Below are 17,810 nucleotides of genomic sequence, written 5' to 3' on the forward strand. Positions count from 1 at the left end.
AATCTTTTTGTTATGTACATAACTTGCTGTAATTTGCTTTATAGAGAACAGAAGTTTTTTAAAAAGAGTGATAAACTTTTCCCCATGATTTTTAAAATACAGTAATTGAAAAGTACATTTCCTCTGGACATACAGAGAAAAGTAAAAGGTCTAGAACCAGTCTTTTGTTTATGGCTTTCTGAGCAACTCCAGCCTTCCTAGGAATGAGCATAGACCATGAACAACCCTCTGAGAGACCCTTATGTGTGAAGTGCGGGCAGGATCCCCTGGAAGTAAGATCAGGAGCATACAGCTTTAGGAATGTACAGAAAGGATCGCTAAAGACAGAAGCAGCAGCATGGTTTCAGTGATTCAGGTTCTGCTGTTGTCCTCAGAGGTGCTGCCTCGTTGGGTTTTTTGCATCTGCTATTTGTGCAGTTTCATACTGTTGGCTAACAGTTTTTCCCTTGTCTTTCCTGAGTAAAATCCTGTCCTTCATCTCTTCAGTGTAAGGTCACCTGAATTCTGCTCACACCCTCTAACGTGCTGGCACCTCCTGTCACTCGGTGTCATCCGTGGATTTTATAAACTAGTTCTCTGTTCTGTCGCTGATGTTGTTAATGGAAAGATTGATCGGTATTGGAACAAGTGGGCATGCCTTTACAGAGCTCCATACATTACTAAATGCTACCTGGTGCCATCTGACCTTAGTTTTATGATCAGGTTAATTCCAGCTTAATCCCATCTTCCATGTAGAAACCATGTTTACTGAACTTGATGGTGAAAACATCGCATAAAGCAGTGTGAAATGCCTCACTATGGCTCAGATGCATTATTACATCCACAGCTTTTACCCTGTTTACAAGACCTGTTGTCTGGCTGTAGAAGAAAGTTAGATTGCTTTGACATATTTTGTTCTTGAGAAATTAGCTTTGCTGTTATCCATCTCCATATTGTCATCTCAGGTACCTGCAAATAATTTGATTATTTGTGGTTTTATGGGAATTGAGTTCTACCTGTCTAGCATGTGATTTCCTGGCTCTTTCCTCTGTGAAAGATGTACTTCGTGTTTGTCCTTCAGCATGTGTGTCCTCTGTGAGTTTTCAAAAAAAAAAAAAAAAAAAAGGCAGTTAATGGCTTTGAGATTACTTCAGCCCATGTTTTTATACACTAGGATGAATTTCGTCAGCCTGTAATTTCAGCAGATGATTTAAAGAAGCTCTATTCATCTACATACTCTCTGCCTTGTTCTTCCCCTATTCTAATTTGGGGTTTTACCCCTTTGTTGCCACAGTTTTGTTACCTGCTTGATTGCAGCTGAAATGCAGAGTGTTAGTGCTTTGACCTGCTTTTATTCTGCGGCAGGGTTCCCTGCTCCTCAGATTTCCTCTAACTTAAATGTTTCTTACTATCCTTTGCATTCTTTTCTCTTCCTGTTACAGTTTTTCATCAACTGTTTCTGACGCTGTCCCCATATAGTTGTGTTTTCTTTACATTTCATCTAATTTAGCCAGTGGTTTCTGTATGCTTCTATTTGGATGACACAAGTTGGTATTTTACTAGATTCACTGTCCTGCCTGTGCACTGGCAGTCCATGCTTCTTTCTTCATGTTGTGGTGGGAGGTTGGGTGAGGACTGATTTTAATTTTCAGATGGTTAGCCCAAAGATACAGAGTCCTTGACTGTGGTCTACAACAAATGCCTACAGAAAATTAGATAAGAAGGAGGATGGTTGTTGAGAGATGGAAAACACAAAAATGCTTCCTCTCCTTACCTTCTTTTTCATTTTGACTTGTCTCCTATCTGCCCTTCTTTGAACTTGTTTGACCTTCTTGCAGTTCTCATAGCAGTACTTTTATGTATTTTTTTTTTCTGCAATAACATGCTTAATCACTTTGGATTTTGAATGCTGAATGTTTGTAACTGTGAGATAGTTCAGTAAACAGTGTTTTCTCTGACAATCACCTGATAGTCTTTTAGGGAAAAAGGTGTACGTAAACATGACAAAAATTATAACCATTACATGGCATATTTATGGCCATTTTTGGAAATAGATTAGCTGAAGCTTATCTTCAGAAGTAGTTTACTCAACTTCTGCAAAGCTATTTTGCCATCTAGTAGATGGAATATAACAGCTTTGATGCTGTTAATAGCTCTTTTCTAAATTCTCATCCTAATTTCCATCCGTCCAAAAGCAAATTATGGTGGAGGGTGAATACTGATAGGACTACCCTGCTTAGTGGAGCATCAGTGAAAAGGCTTGGGATTGGATTCTGATAAGTTAACAGAAAGAAGAAACCGGATAAGAAATGAGAACAAAATAAATGATAAGATCAGTCTCATCAGCCTGTTTTGTCACAAAAATAAAAAGTAACTGAATAAAGCCTCATTTTTATAATGCATTGCTGTGTGTTCATGTGTAGTAGTGATATGAAAGTCTGTATTTAGGATACTGTCATTTCTCTGTAGGATAAGAATTTGATGTGCTACAGATTTATCTTAAGTAGCTCATCTCTAATTATCCATGTTGCCTTAGAAAGAGAGAGATTAGCTTCTTTCCTGTAGATAACTTTAATGGAAGCTCACGGGTTAATTTTGCAGGTTAGAGATTGAAAGGAAGAATAAAAACTTTCTAACTTCTTTTTATCCTCTTTTTTTTTTTCTTAAAGGCTTTTGATAGAGAGGGTGACCCTATAAGATACCTCATTCAGAATGGAGATCCTCAACAAGTTTTTAATCTCTCTCAAAGGTAAGTAGAAAACCCTTAGAAAATAGACTTGTAACTTTTCAATCACATGAGTATGTGGGCTGAGAGCAAAAGAAAAGACTTGTAATCAGACGTATTCAGCTTTTCCTTAGATTAGCTCTCTGACATTAATGAGAGCTCTGGGAATGCTACTGCACTCTATAATTTTTCACAGGGGACTATTTATTTATTTTAAATACTTTAGTAGGTAAAGCCCACAGAGGTGGAAATATTCTATTTAAAAGAGTGACCAGGGATTAATTAAAAACCTTTCTACTTGGCAGCTCTTGACTAATGATGGGGACAATTTTTGCTTTTGATTCCTGCCTTCAAGCATTTTAGTCTGTAGCGGAAAGTCTTTTGATCATTGTTTTAAAACCTCTTTTCCTTAAATTGAATACCAACTTAGAGTTAGGAAGAGAGGGTATGTTAGTGAACTAAAAGCACCATGTAGGTCTGTCTGTGTCCTACCTCCTCCTTTATTTTACCCGAGCAGCTGCTATTTACACTCCAGAGTATCTTTTTTAGTTGCAGGAAGAAGGGAGGCTGGTGATGTCCCGTGGTAGATGATGGGGCAAAACTAACCCGGGACTTGCTTGCTTATGGTATAATTGCAAAAACTGTCCTAATTTGGTGTGAGGGAGAGATTGTTCAGGTTCGTATATTCTGAATAAGCTCTAAGTTACTGCTTAAGATACTGCTGCATCTCCCATATGTGGAGAATCAAATCACTTGTGAAACAATGTGAAAAAAGCCTTGAAGACACCAAGAGATGCTGATGCCGTTAGCCACGGATATTGATAGGCCCTGTAATAATAAAGACTTGTCAGACAAGAAAATGAACATCTTTGAGAGAAGGCTGTTTCACCAAGGTGGTAAGAGCAGGAAATGATGTTGGGCTGCTGGTTTTATTTATTGCTTAGGGCTGGAGTTTTCAGTGCAGGCCAGGGAAGGTGTACCTTGTTCATCTACACAGAGGGAGTGCTCCGGCACGGCGGGGCTCTGTAGCACTAGCTGTGTTTCTGCACTAGCAATGCCCTGGTCATCCTCTGCTTAACACAGAGAAACTTGATTGGTCATATGCTGTGACCTTCAGAAGTTGATTGAAGAGGAGTGCACCTGGCTGCATGAGAGATGCTCCAAGAGGTGGTTGCTCAGTGAGCTGTTTTGTATAGTTTGTGCTTACCACAGCGCTGTTTGCTTTGCACCATCAGAATGCTGATAGTTCTCTGTAGCAGTGTGACCTAAAAACACAAGTTCTGGCCATCTTTGGGTGGCCTGCCAAGGCCGTTACTTTGAGGGTACTCTAGATATCGGGCTCTAGGCAGCTCCTGTGTTGTCTAGCTTTGGGTGTAAGCAGTGCGGAGATAGCCAGAAGCCAAGATGATGAAGGTGGCATGTGAATTCACAGCTGTAAGTTCAGTCTGAGAGCAGCAAGAAGACACCGATGCACTCTCTGAAGGCTACAGACACGGCACACTTCTGTGTGTCCATGGGCAGTGTTGCATATGTCAGCCCCTGAGGCCTGACCCCCTCAAGCCTCCAGCCTCATACACCCCCCATACGTGTCTGAGCATCAGAGCACATTAAGGGTTTCAGCACGAACTCAGTCAGCAGTTTGTTCATCTTTTTAATCTGTTGCTTCTTGATTAAAAAAAGAGAGAGCTCCTTGAAGTGTTTTCTCCTTTCTGTTATCCTTGCATGTCTTTTCCTGCAAAATGTTTGTTCAAAGCTTTCTTCAGTCATTCACATGTTTTTTTTCTAGACGCTGAAATGTCTGGATGGGATATTAAAGTAGGATTACCATTAAACAAAGCATAGTTACTGTGATTCCTGCAGGAATTTATTTTACACAAAATGTGATGCATTTTTAGATACTTCAAGGCCAAAGCAGAGACCACGAACATACCTATCTCCTCTTCTTTTTTCTCATCTGGCTTATTTTTTTGTGTCATTAACATTTCAGTTAATTGCTGTATAGTTCCCTAACTGGCAGCATGGCTAGTGAATATTGACAGGTTTGCATCTATTTACTAGATCTCTTTTATCTAGAACTCAGTTGGAGGAATGTGAGATGGCTTAGTTCTTTTTTTCTTTGGTAGTGCAACCTTAGTACAATCTGTTGTAATTCGGTGCCTTATGTTCCATACCAGAGGAAATGGTAATATAAAGCTGGGATATTAAATGAATGCAAGTCATCCAAATCTTTGATTACCACACAGGAGTTTGTATGAATTATATAAACTGACCTTAGTTATAGGTGTGTTAGTAAAGCAGTATTTGCTGTCAATATTTTATTCTTGGTTCACCTTTGATTTTTTGTAGATTATTATTTTACCATATTAGTGATTCATGTTTTATTCACTGTTACTTTCCTAAAAATTTCTTCTGTTCATATTTTATGACAGTGTTTTTGATGAAATGCTGAAATGTGATAGATTTATTATGATAGCTAATGGATTTGCGTAACACCTGGAAATAAGAGGATTGTTAAAACACAGAGATAGGTGTAGCATGAATAATACATTCAATGTTCCTATGGCCCACGAAGGAAGTTAACAATTCCCTTAGTAACATCACTACTACTTCAACTTCTGCTATTTATAAATGATGAAAATTTTAGGTTAAAACTTAAATGGTATTTAGTGATATAACAATAATGAATTAAGCCCAGCTGAATATTCCCTAGCAGAAAACAGTACATGAGACTGTGGAAACAAGATGAGATATGTGGTGTTATTAATTTGTCACAGAGAAATTACAGGATAGATTGCTGGAAATCCCATCAGTTTGTTACACTCATTACCTTATGGGTAGGAGGAGCACTCTGTGAATGCAAAGCCAAGAATTTACTGTTACTCTAATTAAGGTCTTCATAGTCTAATCAGGCAATTACTAGTAGCCCAATTATTATGATGCTAAGGCAAGCAGCTAAGATTGCATATATACATATGTATAAATATGTACATATATAAATATGAAATATATTAAATGTAATTTTAACCATATATAGTCAGATATATAGTACACATGTATAATGTACATTATATGTGTTTGATGATTTATAGCTACATAAATACATATATTCCTATAATTATATATAAAAACATACATAAGTGCATATGCAGACTTTTTCTAGAATCCGACCGTTTCTCTGGTGTTACACATACCCTGCCACTGCCCCTCTGGGTCCTCAGGGCAATAGTTTCCTTCTGGAGCAAGGCCTGTGCTGAGTGTTCAGCATCTGAAGGCCTGCCCTGGGAGGGAAGAGGATGGATGATCCTGGTGGTTTCTTCCTCCTTTCTCTAGGACTCATTTTGGGGTAATTTTTATGTTTGTTAACATGCTCTATACTGCACTTCTTTTTTTCCTCCCATCTGTTAGGAAGTCTGGCTTACATCTGAACTTAGCATATGAAGCGTGTTTTACGTATTTGGATATTTGTTTATTGTTCTCTTTGTCCTTTTTTTTTTTTTTTCTTTTTCCAATTGTGACCCTTCACTGATTTTGTGCAGCTCCTGAGGTTGTTCATCGGTAGTTGGCCACAGGTGAGCTGTTTGTAGCCCAGGGCTGCTCATGTTGTCTGGTGCCTGCGCTTGTACCGCTCCAGAGGCCGTGCCTGTACCACTCCCTAGGTAGCTCCATCTCCACAAAATAGGCGTTTCACCACACAGCTGTAGAAAATGAAGCAAAAGCTAACAACATCGGTAGCAATTCCCTGTTTGTTAGGTAATTGCTGTTTAAAGCAAAAACCAACCTCAGGCAGGCCAAGGCAAGGGCATGCAAAGAAGCATGACAGGTCCTGAGGCCTCTGCTGCTGCTTGGCACAATGTGCTTGGCTTGGGACAGGCAGTGGCAGCTTCACATGTACTAGGTTACAAGATTACACACAATATTCATGTTTCCTGTTGGCTTCTGCCAACCTCCAGAAAGTAATTTAGGTACAATTAAGTTGGATTTTTTTTTTTTTGAGGAAGCTACATAATATTTTAATTGTATAGCAATGAGTGGGATCCAGAGTGGGATCCAGTGTAGCATCCCCTGAATTTTCTTTTGTTTGATTCCTGGGCTTGGATAGTGTTTTACCTGCCAACCTGTTGACCCTGGGGAATGGTTCTGCTCCCACTTGTGGGAAAGGAATTCACAGGGAGCTTTGTGCTGTTTCACACATCCCTGAGTTAGAGATAATGAGGATAGATAACAGAGATAACAGCGGTAGAACCAAAAACTTGAGCAAGGTGGAGATAAAGTAAATTGGCCACAGTGTTAAAGATGAACTTTGGGCAGTGGCCAATTGCTGGCTGGCTCAAGGCACGTCTGAGGATCTCTAACCAATTGTATGACAGATTCGGGCGCATGGACAGCACATGGGGCTACAGGGAAAGTATATGTAGTGGTGAAAAATGGCAATAAAGGTCTCCTGTTCAAGAGCCATAAGGAGTCCGTGTCTTGCATCCCTTCACCCACTGACTGTTTCCCCTGTTCCTGCAGTATTTATTTGAAGAAAAAAAAAAAAAGCTTGCAATAACAGCTTGTCTGTAAGTGCTGGTATCTGTCTTTGCTGAAAACAATGTTGGAAAAAGTTGGTGTGGAACCAGTTTAAAGTCTTCTCTGAGAGTAAGAAGTCACAGCAGAAACTTTGCAGAAATTTATGATCTAAAATGGAAAAAAAAACAACATAGGTTATCTTCATCTTTTTTCATTCATAGGTTATAGGTTATCTTCATCTTTTCTGTTTGGTTTGGGTTTGGCTTTATTTTGTTGGTTTAATAAAACTTTTTTTTTTTTTAAGTATCTGCTTAGGTTGTTAGGTTATGAACATTAACCAAACTCAACCAGTAAAACTTGCACTTAGGGCCAACAAATGCTTGTGTCTGGTACACACATTAATAATGAGGAAAGTCACTGCATACCAACATCCCAGCCCCTGTGGTTTGTCACAGCAAAACCACGTGTTACACTGTTCTGCAAATGTGTCGTGCTGCCCACGACATGTTTGCTGGAGTTCCATGGGAGAAGCTACTTATCCCTGTAACACAAGGACAAATACCATCCTGGATCCCTGTGTGTTGGTACATATTTGTCAAACAGACTGTGAATTGGGTAGCAACGGAGATGTACGTTCAGCTAATTGGCAACGTTCTGGTGAGGCCCAAAACTAGGCAATGACAAGCACTGAGCACTGGTCACAGAAGGATCAGTTGTGCCAGTTAAGTTGAGCTGAGGTTAGCTTGCAGGCCTATCTACTCAGCAATACGTTTCTAATGTTCCCTAGGATCATTATGTGTCCACAACACAACAATCTTGTTCAGATCTTGCTACAGCACACCTCCAGGCGGCTTTCAGACTCCTGCATGAGGAAATCAGATAATCCTAGAGATGAAATCCAAGTTGTTTTATTCGTCTGAATTTGCAACACTAACAAAACAGTACTTTAATTCATTCTGTTTATTTTATTCTTTGTACACATGGCTTCCAAATAGCTTTTCATTCACTTTCTCTTCTTATATGAACAGCAATTGTCACAATATCATGGTTATTTGTTGGTTACATTTGTTACATGTTGGTCTCTACAACATTAATGTCTATATTAATTTTTTACTATTATTTTTATTATGCAACATGGTGTATCTGTGCTTGTACTGAAAGGCCACTAGCTCACTGTAGCACTTTCACTGCAGTAATGCAACGTGCAAGTAAGGAGTATTTCCCTGTAAAACTCTAAGGAGGTTCATACTGAAGACCATCCACGTCGTATTCCCAAAGTTTAGTGCTGTAATCCTGTCAGGGCTATCAGGACTCCTCTGTGATTAATAGACTGCTTGTGATTCTCTCTTCTCATTTATTATAGCACAGCAGCTTTCTAACAAATGAGAGTCCTGTGTAGGACTGTCTTTTGTATAATCCTGTATAGCACTAAGTTGTTATTTTAATCCCGAATTATACGTGTACTGAAGTGGAAAGTATTAGAAACTGGCTTATCATTTTTATTAGTTCGTACCTATAGAAAACGTGCTTTCAGTAATAACAAAGCCTAAAAGCTTATTAACTTGCTCGAAGGGAAATATTCGTGTAATGCAAAGTAGTGGAACAAAAGTGCTCTTGGAAATTTTAAACCTGTTGTTGTGATAACATTTTGTGTTTTTGTTTTATCACTAGTTCTGGACTGCTAGCCTTAGGAAAGCCCTTGGACAGAGAAAGCACTGATCGCTATATTCTGATTGTTACAGCCTCGGATGGCAGACCAGATGGGGTGAGTTTCCTCTGAAAGTTTAAGAAAATAGGCTGTTATGACATGTAGCTGGGTACTTTGAAATGGTCCAATTGTATATCTTTTATATGGATTTGAGCAAATATATATCTAATCTGCAACAATTTTCCTTTATCTAAGAGGGTTTGTGTAGCAAACTGCTGTGTATTGCTACGTTCCTTGGTCCTGAAAGAAAATGATTTGGCTGCTACTTCTGCATTTTTGTTAATCTGTAACAAGAACCAATGCAGTCAAAGTTTAGCATTATTCAGATATGTGCATCCCCTTACTGTTTCTTCTACTTGCTATTAAATATCCAGTCTTCCTTCCTACCCTTTTTGAAGATGAGTTATGTGGGCAGCTATCCTGTAGATTTGTACTTTACCTGCATTGACCGTTTTTTCAGAATTTACAAATGAAAGCACTGCCCAGCTGTGGTGGTTTTACTCGGGTAGGCGGCTGAGCTCCACCACAACCGCTCTCTCACTCCCCTTCCTCAAAGAGGAACGGGGAGAAAATATGATGAAAAGGGCTCAAGAGTTGAGATAAGGACAGGGAGATCGCACACTAATTATCATGACGGGCAAAACAGACTCAGCATAGCGAGATAGTAAGATTTATTGCCTATTACTAACAAGCTAGAGAAACGAGAAACAAAGGAAAGAAACCAAAAGCACCTTCCCCCCCGTCCACCCTCTTCCACCTCCTCCCCCCAAGCAGCGCAGGAGAACAGGGGAATGGGGGTTATGGTCAGTCTATAACGCTGCTTCTCCGCTGCTCCTTCTCGGTCACTCTCGTCCCCTGTGCCGTGGGGTCCCTCCCACGGGATGCCGTCCTTCCCGAACTGATCCAGCGTGGGCTGCCCACAGGCAGCAGCTCTTCAAGAACTGCTTCAGATACGGGTCCGTACCACGGGGTCCATCCCTCAGGAGCGAACTGCTCCAACCTGGATCCCCCACGGGCAGCAGCTCCTGCCAGCTCACCTGCTCCTGCGTGGGCTCCTCTCCACGGCCTACAGGTCCGGCCCGGAATCTGCTGCGGCAGGGGTCTTCCACAGGCCGCAGCCTCCGTCGGTGCAGGTCCTCCTGCTCCACCGTGGTACTCCATGGGCTGCAGGGGGACAGCCTGCTTCACCATGGTCCCTCACCACAGGCCGCAGGGGACTTCTGCTCCGGCGCCTGGAGCACCTCTCCCGCTCCTTCTTCTCTGACCTTGGAGCCTGCAAGGCTGTTCCCCACTCCTCTCACTCTCCCAGCTGCTGTGTGGCGCAGCGTTTTTTTTTTCCCCTGTCTTAAATATGCTCTCACAGAGGCGCAAAACAACATCGCTTATTGGCTCGGATCTGGTCAGCAGTGGGGCCCTTACCAAACATGGGGCAGCTTCTAGATTCTTCTCACAGAAGCCACCCCTATGGCCCCCTGCTACCAAAACCTTGCCATGTAAACCCACTACACCAGCTTCAGATTTTTTAAGCTTTCTGGAAAATCTGGAAAAATGGCTGTTAATTCTCTTTAAAACAAACAAAAATACCACAGAACTTCTTTATTGTGAAGTTCACCTACTGTCTTCTGTTTTTGCACTGATCATGCACTTAGTGACCTGCCATAGTCAAATGAATACACAGTTGCTCACAGTTGTCTAGCACAATAAAATTGTGATTTTCAGTTTCCATATTAAAAACAAACAAACAGTGATTTTTTAAAGTATTTCCTTATCAAGCAGAGGCAATGGAATCACATTTTCTAAAAGCCTGCAGCAGTCCAAACAGAGGGAATGTACTGTAGTTAGGGTGTGCAAGATAAATGGGAGTGCACCCATTCTGCTCTGGACTCCATGCCATGGTATGATAGCATAAATGGAGGAGAAGTTTCTAATTATCTGACCTTAAAATTACTCTTTGTAAGGCCAGATGTAAAATAATATATCCACATTATCTGGGCTACTTCAGAAGCCAGTGTTCAGCTTTAAGAACGGCAGTTTAAGGACATATCATGAAAGCTTTGTGTTTTGGACCCTTACTCACCCAGTCTTTACTGCTGCAGAAGGAAAATATTGTGTATGATGTCTGTGGTATGCTTTTTCTCCCCATTTTAGCTTCTTCAGCAAGAAGGCACTTGCCTTCTTGCTCAATATTTATTCAGATTTTTTTCCTCTAAGTGTTTGTAAAGTTTTAGATCCTTTACACACTTCCATGGCACTATGGAATTACTGTAACAGAACCTGCCCTTTTTTTACCATTAAAAATCTGGCTACAGCTCTCTTCAGTAATTTATCTTAATATTTGTATTTTTATTACTTCTGAACTATTCTCCATTCTTCATAGCTGTGAGATCACTTGCTTTCAACTCAAACTTCCAGTTGTGAAATCTGAGTATTTAAATAAAAGATTTGCTTTTGGTTTTGCACTGTGCTACACTGCTGAAATACTATCTAGGGCATAGAAAGGCTACTGAAAATATTTTCCTTCTCCTTTCATCTAGAGATTAATTACCTCTGTCTTGGAACTTAACTGGACATCTGACCTGTCTTAACACTCAGAGAAGAACAGTTGGTATTTTTAACAGAACTGCAGTTAATCATGGCTTGCTGCTTAACATAAAATAGGTGTATGTAAGGCGAGATACGGCTTTTGAGGCTCAACCATGTAAAAACCACCAGAAATATATAAAAAAAAGATTAGGCTCATAAAAAAGATGGAGAGCAACTTTTTGCTTGGGCAGATAATGACAGGACAAGGGGGAATGGTTTTAAGCTGATAGAGGGGAAATTTAGATTAGAGGTCAGGAGGAAATTCTTCACTCAGGGAGATGAGGCACTGAACAGGCTGCCCAGAGAAGCTGTGGAGGCCCCATCCCTGGAAGTGTTCAGGACCAGGCTGGATGAGGCCCTGGGAAACCTGATCTAGTGGGTGGTGTCCCTGCCCATGGCTGGGGGCAGGAACCAGATGGTCTTTGAGGTCCCTTCCAACCCAAACTGTTACAAGATTCTGTAAAAGGAACTGGAAGGCTTCATTACTGTTCTATCTGAACTGTGCTGATGCGGGGTCAGCTATGTGTTGCAGCAAAGTCATTGCTACTTAAGCCTGGTGAGGCTGAAGCGAGTAGTGGCCATGGTGTTCAAGGAACGAACTCTCCTTTTATTCTTCATGCATCATCTAGTCCAGTGAAGGCAGGGCTAGAGCTCCTATGGGTGTGGCAATATGAACAGTAGCATTCTGAAAAGCAGTTGTAACTATGAAAATTTCAATATTTTTTTTTAGTGCTTTTTTTCTTTTTTAGAGAAAATACCAAGAGAAGTCCCACAAGGAAATCAAATAATTAGAACCCAGAGAAAGGTATTAATGGTTTCTCAGCACAAGGATAAAGCTCATCATTTCTCAGTAAGTGTAGAAGTTCTGAACTAGTACAACAATCACCTGACAAGCAGAAGGATGAGCAAAACACCAGCAGCTCACTTGGCTCTTTGGTACTGAATATTCTTGATGGATAGTTATGTTGTTGTTACAATAATAACACTGAAAAAGATCTCTTTATCTGATTTCCTTCCTCATATGTTTTTTTAACTAGTTTTATATCGGCACGTGTCTGTTAATTGTTCTCACAGTGTAACGTGGTCACACTGTCTAGCTTGTGTGTGTTCCCTTTTCTGCTGCTTGGTTTGGGGTCTTCAAGACTTTCTCTCACCTAGCTGTACCCGTTTCCTCTTGTTATGATACTCTTTCTGCTGGTGGTGGTGCACATCTGTTCTAAAAATTGTCCTGCAGTATGGCTCACTTGGCAAGCTGACGTAAATTCTCCTGCATACGAATATTCTAGTGACACTACACAAAACAGAAGGGTAAGGAGTTGGCTGGGTTTGCTTTTTGCCAGGTCATTATCACAAATGAGGATGTAAAAATCCCTCACCTTGTTTAACAAATAGATGAAACAGGACAACTCAGCCAATTAAATCTGCATGTTTTTTCTATGCAAGGCAATAGCGTTTTTGGCTAAATTGCAAGGTTTCCTTGCGTCTTTGCACGGTTTTTTGATTTCCAACTCTTTTGGATGTACTCTACTGCTAGAAAGGTTCCTCCCGGGTCAGGGATTCATTTAAATTTCCTAGCTGTTATCATGGCAAACTGTTCTTGCTAAGGCCGTGGATTTCAATGTCAGTGAAATGTCATGGAGGACCTTTTCTTTTTAACTAGTTTATATCAGAAAACCATGGTGTCTCCTTGGAGATGGATCTTTTTTTTTTCCTGCTTCTGGTGTCTCTGATAGTTTGGAGGGCAGCACGTGGGGGCAGCAGGAGACTTTCCACCAAGGATCACAATTGTCCTTGAGGTACAGCAGCCCCAGCACCACTCTCTCGAGGACCAGCATTTTCTCCAGGTGCCTTTCCATGTCACAGCATGCAGCCATTCCTCTCACCACAGTGGTACCAGCCTCTGGCTTTCTGGCTTTTTAACCCCGCAGATTATTGGATTCCTGATCTTGCAGGGCTCAAACTCTTCCTCCTGCAGCTTCAACCAAGCCAGGCCAGCTCTGTGTGCCCTGCCAGCTCATGTCTGCAGTGTAAACCGCATATGGTATTGAACTAGTATGCAGTATGGTATCAGCCCTCCTTTTTGTACCCCATGTTCTCTGTGCCAAGCGAGCTCTTCCCATCGTCATTGTGAAGTCTGTTAAATGCAGTTATTCACATGAAAATTCTGTGCTCTACACACCTTAACTTTTTGGTGATTTTTTTCTCCCCTCACTTCTTTTTCTGTCTCATTAATAAAGGGTCTAAGAGACTTATAACAATGTTTTTACGACACTGAGTAGTGAGGTTTCTGTATTCTGAGCCTCAAGGTTTATTTAGCTGCTTAATGTTGTGTTCTGACAATCATGTTAACACCTTTGGACTTTTGGGGACTGCTTATTCCATCAGAATTAATGCAGACCTACTTATGCCTTCACAAAGCAATATGACTTTCCATTTAGCCGTACGTGGCCTGGCTGACACCATTGCATCACTTTCGCATGCCTTATAATGCTCTCGAGTGTTTAAAATGCTCGACTATGCTTCCTAAGTTATTGTTGCTCTGACTTACGACCTAGAGCATTAACGTTAATTGTGGTTTTTCTCTGACCTTGGAATAACACAACCCACTACCTGTCGCTGTTAACAATACAGTGCAACAAACAATTAAGTATGCATTAGTTGAGTAGTCAGGAAAATATTTTTATTTTCCTTAGCAATGAGGCATAGTTGTTGAAGGTAGAAGAATGACAGGTGAATGAAAAAAATGTCAAGCTAAAATCATTTTCGCAAACTGTGGTGTGTTTGGATGGGTTTCAAGGCAAGAATTCATGTCTTCACATTTCAGAGGGAGAAGCTAGAAATAAAACGTATGAATGACTTGTGTTTGGAGAAAGAAAGTCTTCTGTGCTATTTATTTTTGGCTTGCACAAGTGTGTATATGTTAGATCATTTATATATAATACAGGAAGCTCTGCTGTATTGTTTAACTGTCCATTGTGAGATTTAAGCAGAACTCAAACCCCCAAATACAAATGTCCAGTCATGAAAATATTTACCCAGCACTTCAGAAACCCCTTCTTGCTTGATTTTAACTGCCCAAATGCTGGCAAAACAGGACAGCTCAGTGGCTAGTTCACAAAGCCAGTTAGGAGCTGGTAATCAGGTATTAAAAACTGTCAGCCATCCAGAGGGTGTTCCCAGCCTCCCAGGCACCCCTAGCCTTCCTTTTTAGCAACAAATCAACGTCTGTCCAGTGTCACACTTGCTCTGTGATACCCAGGAAATACTGGTCAGGGTTGAGATTCTCCAGTAGGCCAGAGAAGACGCATCCTCACTTACCCTCTTTTCCCAGAGTGTGTCTTAACCCCCAGGTCATTGAAGCATTTTGGAAGCCTAGCAGAAGCTTCTCTGTCCGGGTGGTGCTATTCAGGTAACAGGCATTGCTGCGCTGGGTGGCGAAGAGGAGAGGCGGCCGTGCTCTGGGGGTGTTTCTCTGAAAGCCAAGGTTTTGCCTGTTACTTTCAGCCTGTGCCCATTTCCTCTGCAGTGAATGGTTCACAAAAAATTTGGAATCATTTTAGCGCTGTTGACAAAACTGTTTGGGGGCCATGTTTTGAGAGGAGACAAAAGCACCAGCTAAGATATGTGTGTGTTTGAGCTGTAGTCAGTACAGGAGCTTAAATCAACGGGACTTAGATTTGAGCTACTTGGCAAACATACTGCTGGCTGCAGCATGCACGAGGGTGGTGGTGTTCATGGTCAGACGTTCATGGTCACAGTAAGTCTCTTGGCCACAGCAATGCCCTCAGGAGGACCAGCCGTTGAAAACTAGTGTTTGTTCAGATCGTGATGTAGCTAAATCATTGCCACAGGCTGTAACTGAAAATGGAATAAAAGCTGTTGTGCCCTAGATCGTAGGCAGAGCTGTGCTCTGCCAGGACCCCGCGGCGCGTTGGTGTGGATGGTGCAGACACCAAGCGATGTTCCTCCTCGCTGCTTCTTCTGGATCAGAGCAGACATTTCAAGTGGGCTTTCAGTCACAGAGTGAAACATAAGCAGCCTTATTTCAGTGCAGTGTGTGTTTCATCATGGAGGTTATACTTGGGTATTTCAGTCATCTGAGAAGATCACTAATAATTTAGAGCATCCATCTCCCCTGACGCTTGAAATAATTACATTGCTTGGAACCAACAGGTAGCACTAGATGAAGGTAATTTAGGCAGAGTGTTACTACTTGAATAGCATACTGAGAGTTAATTACAGTAAATTTTCTGTTACTGCTGTATTAGCTGTATCTGCTTCATATCAGTTCCATTATCTATTAAGAAAAAAGGATGCACAGCTCTTACAGTAAATACTCATTGAAGAGATTTTATATACACAAAGGCTTGTATATGCAAGTATTTAAAAAGGTTTCTACTAAACTGACATTTCTGTAATCAGTAAAACATGATTGCAAAACAATAAAAAAATCAATGGAATCCATTTGTATTGTGGAACTTTAGTATTACCTTGATGTAGCACATTTATTTTTATCTTTTGGAGCAGTGGGAATTAATACTTCTTAAATACATGAAAAGGAACAATAAACAGATAATTCTGTATCTCCTCCCCTAAAGAACTCCCCTTCAAATGGCTTTAATATTAACAATATATATTGTAACTAAAAAAAACACTGCCTGTTACTATTTTCCTGACAAGTTATGTGCTTCATATCAGGCAGCCTTATTTTTTTTTTCTGATCTGTAATTTTCAGTTTACAAATGAAGAATTTGCCTGGCCAGATTTCCTCTTCTAGGAGAAAAGGTTTCTCCCTGACCATCAGCATGTTTTTATGATGTAACAGCTGTCTTTGAGCAAGCTTTAGGAGACTCCCAAACTTCCAGTGTTTGTACAGCTTCTCTCCTTGCATTGTGTGGATTATATTCCCTATAAAGGTTTTCATTTCAAATGCTGACAGGGAAGGGGTGATTTAAATAACCCTCATGAAGTAGATTGACAGTTTTCCATCAAAGATTTTGTGCTGATTGTAATTCTGTCTTCAAATATGACTTTCATTATTTTAAGGTGAGAAACAGTTCTGCACCAAGTTTCAGCAACAGTGAAGTCTCCTTTTAAGTAAATAAATAACTTGTGCAAGGAAGCTGGGAGAATTGCAGCTGAAGGCTACAACACCTCATGTTTCTCCCCTGTTTAGAAGTTGTCAGGTTTGGTTTTATGATCTAAAGGTATTGATAGAGGTGCTGTAGCTTTACGCTTTTGTGATCAAGATGCTGAATCCGGCACTCTTAGTTAAGGTGTAGCCCAGGTTTTCCACAGCTTTGTCCCTGCCAGCCTGCACAACAAATGTAGCCTAATCTGTACATTAACCTCTAACTATCTTGGGTACTGTGGATGCAGCACACAGTAGGCTCTAAATTTGGGTCATTTACCCTGTGCATATATAGCTTGTGATATAAGCTACCAGCCACTGCTGTTTCATCTCATAGGCACAGAAGTATTTCATTCCTGTGATATCGAGATGCTTTTCAGCTGCTTGGACAGCAAGTCAGTGCTCTTCCTGTTCCACAGTAAGGCACAGAGGTCTGGAGCTCTGACTCCATTGTCAGTTGTTGGCCTGTCCTATTTACCCATCAATTTTTCGTCGTTGGCACTCCATTGTCATCCTCCATTACCAATAATTATTGGAGTCCTATTAGCAGTGTCATTCTTCAGGCTGCCACACTCGTGGAGCACTGAACGTGGATGCCATAGCAATTTGCCTGTTATTAAACATTTCTTGTATATTTTATTCTGGTTCTTATTGCTCCCAGTAACTTAAGATCTGAGCAGCTGTTTCTCCTGCCGTGTAGGGAATGGCTATTATTTTGAATATCATAATTTAAGTGCAGTTCTCTTGAATTTAATATAGATAAGTCCTGATATGTAAATCAGAATCATTATTTACAGTTTCTTTTTTTGATCAAATAAGGCCCTGGGCTTTTCCTCAGATCGTATTATTTGCAAACTACTTATATCTAGAGATGATAGCATTTGTCTTAGAGTTTGTCTAAATTAATAAACTTGCTTGACATCAGAGCTGAGAATGTTTCCTCTCCAAGGCAAAGAATGCTCTCATCAATTTCCAATCTCCATTTAAATGGCAGCGTACACTAAGTCACAAGCGAAATTTCCTTCAGATTTATCATCCGTAACATTTATCGGGGTCTGGTGTACTTAGGACATAAGATATTTGTGGAGGCTATGTAAATGTTACACTTATATATAATTCTTTGCTAAGCAATGTAAGAACTATTTTATTGGCCCTAAGAAAGCTATAAATTGCAG

At 40.7% G+C, this 17,810-nt stretch overlaps 1 protein-coding gene and 1 long non-coding RNA gene across 31 annotated transcripts in view; one reads left to right on the top strand and one right to left on the bottom strand.

Annotated features, from left to right (window-relative positions):
- Window positions 1–17,810, top strand: part of PCDH15 (protocadherin related 15) — a 535,558-nt gene that overhangs the window by 371,115 nt on the left and 146,633 nt on the right. For all 30 annotated transcript variants that reach the window (XM_083844291.1, XM_083844317.1, XM_083844318.1 and 27 more), the window contains 2 exons: window positions 2,649–2,728; window positions 8,885–8,978. In XM_083844291.1, coding sequence (XP_083700417.1) covers window positions 2,649–2,728; window positions 8,885–8,978 — 174 coding nt within the window. The remainder of the gene's footprint in view (window positions 1–2,648; window positions 2,729–8,884; window positions 8,979–17,810) is intronic.
- Window positions 4,547–12,241, bottom strand: LOC310902573. Its single transcript, XR_014586790.1, has 2 exons — window positions 9,959–12,241; window positions 4,547–7,381 (listed from the first exon to the last, which is right to left on the bottom strand). It is a non-coding gene; the product is annotated as an uncharacterized lncRNA (long non-coding RNA).

This window comes from Anser anser (assembly GCF_964211835.1).
Source record: "Anser anser genome assembly, chromosome: 7".
NCBI lineage: Eukaryota > Metazoa > Chordata > Aves > Anseriformes > Anatidae > Anser > Anser anser.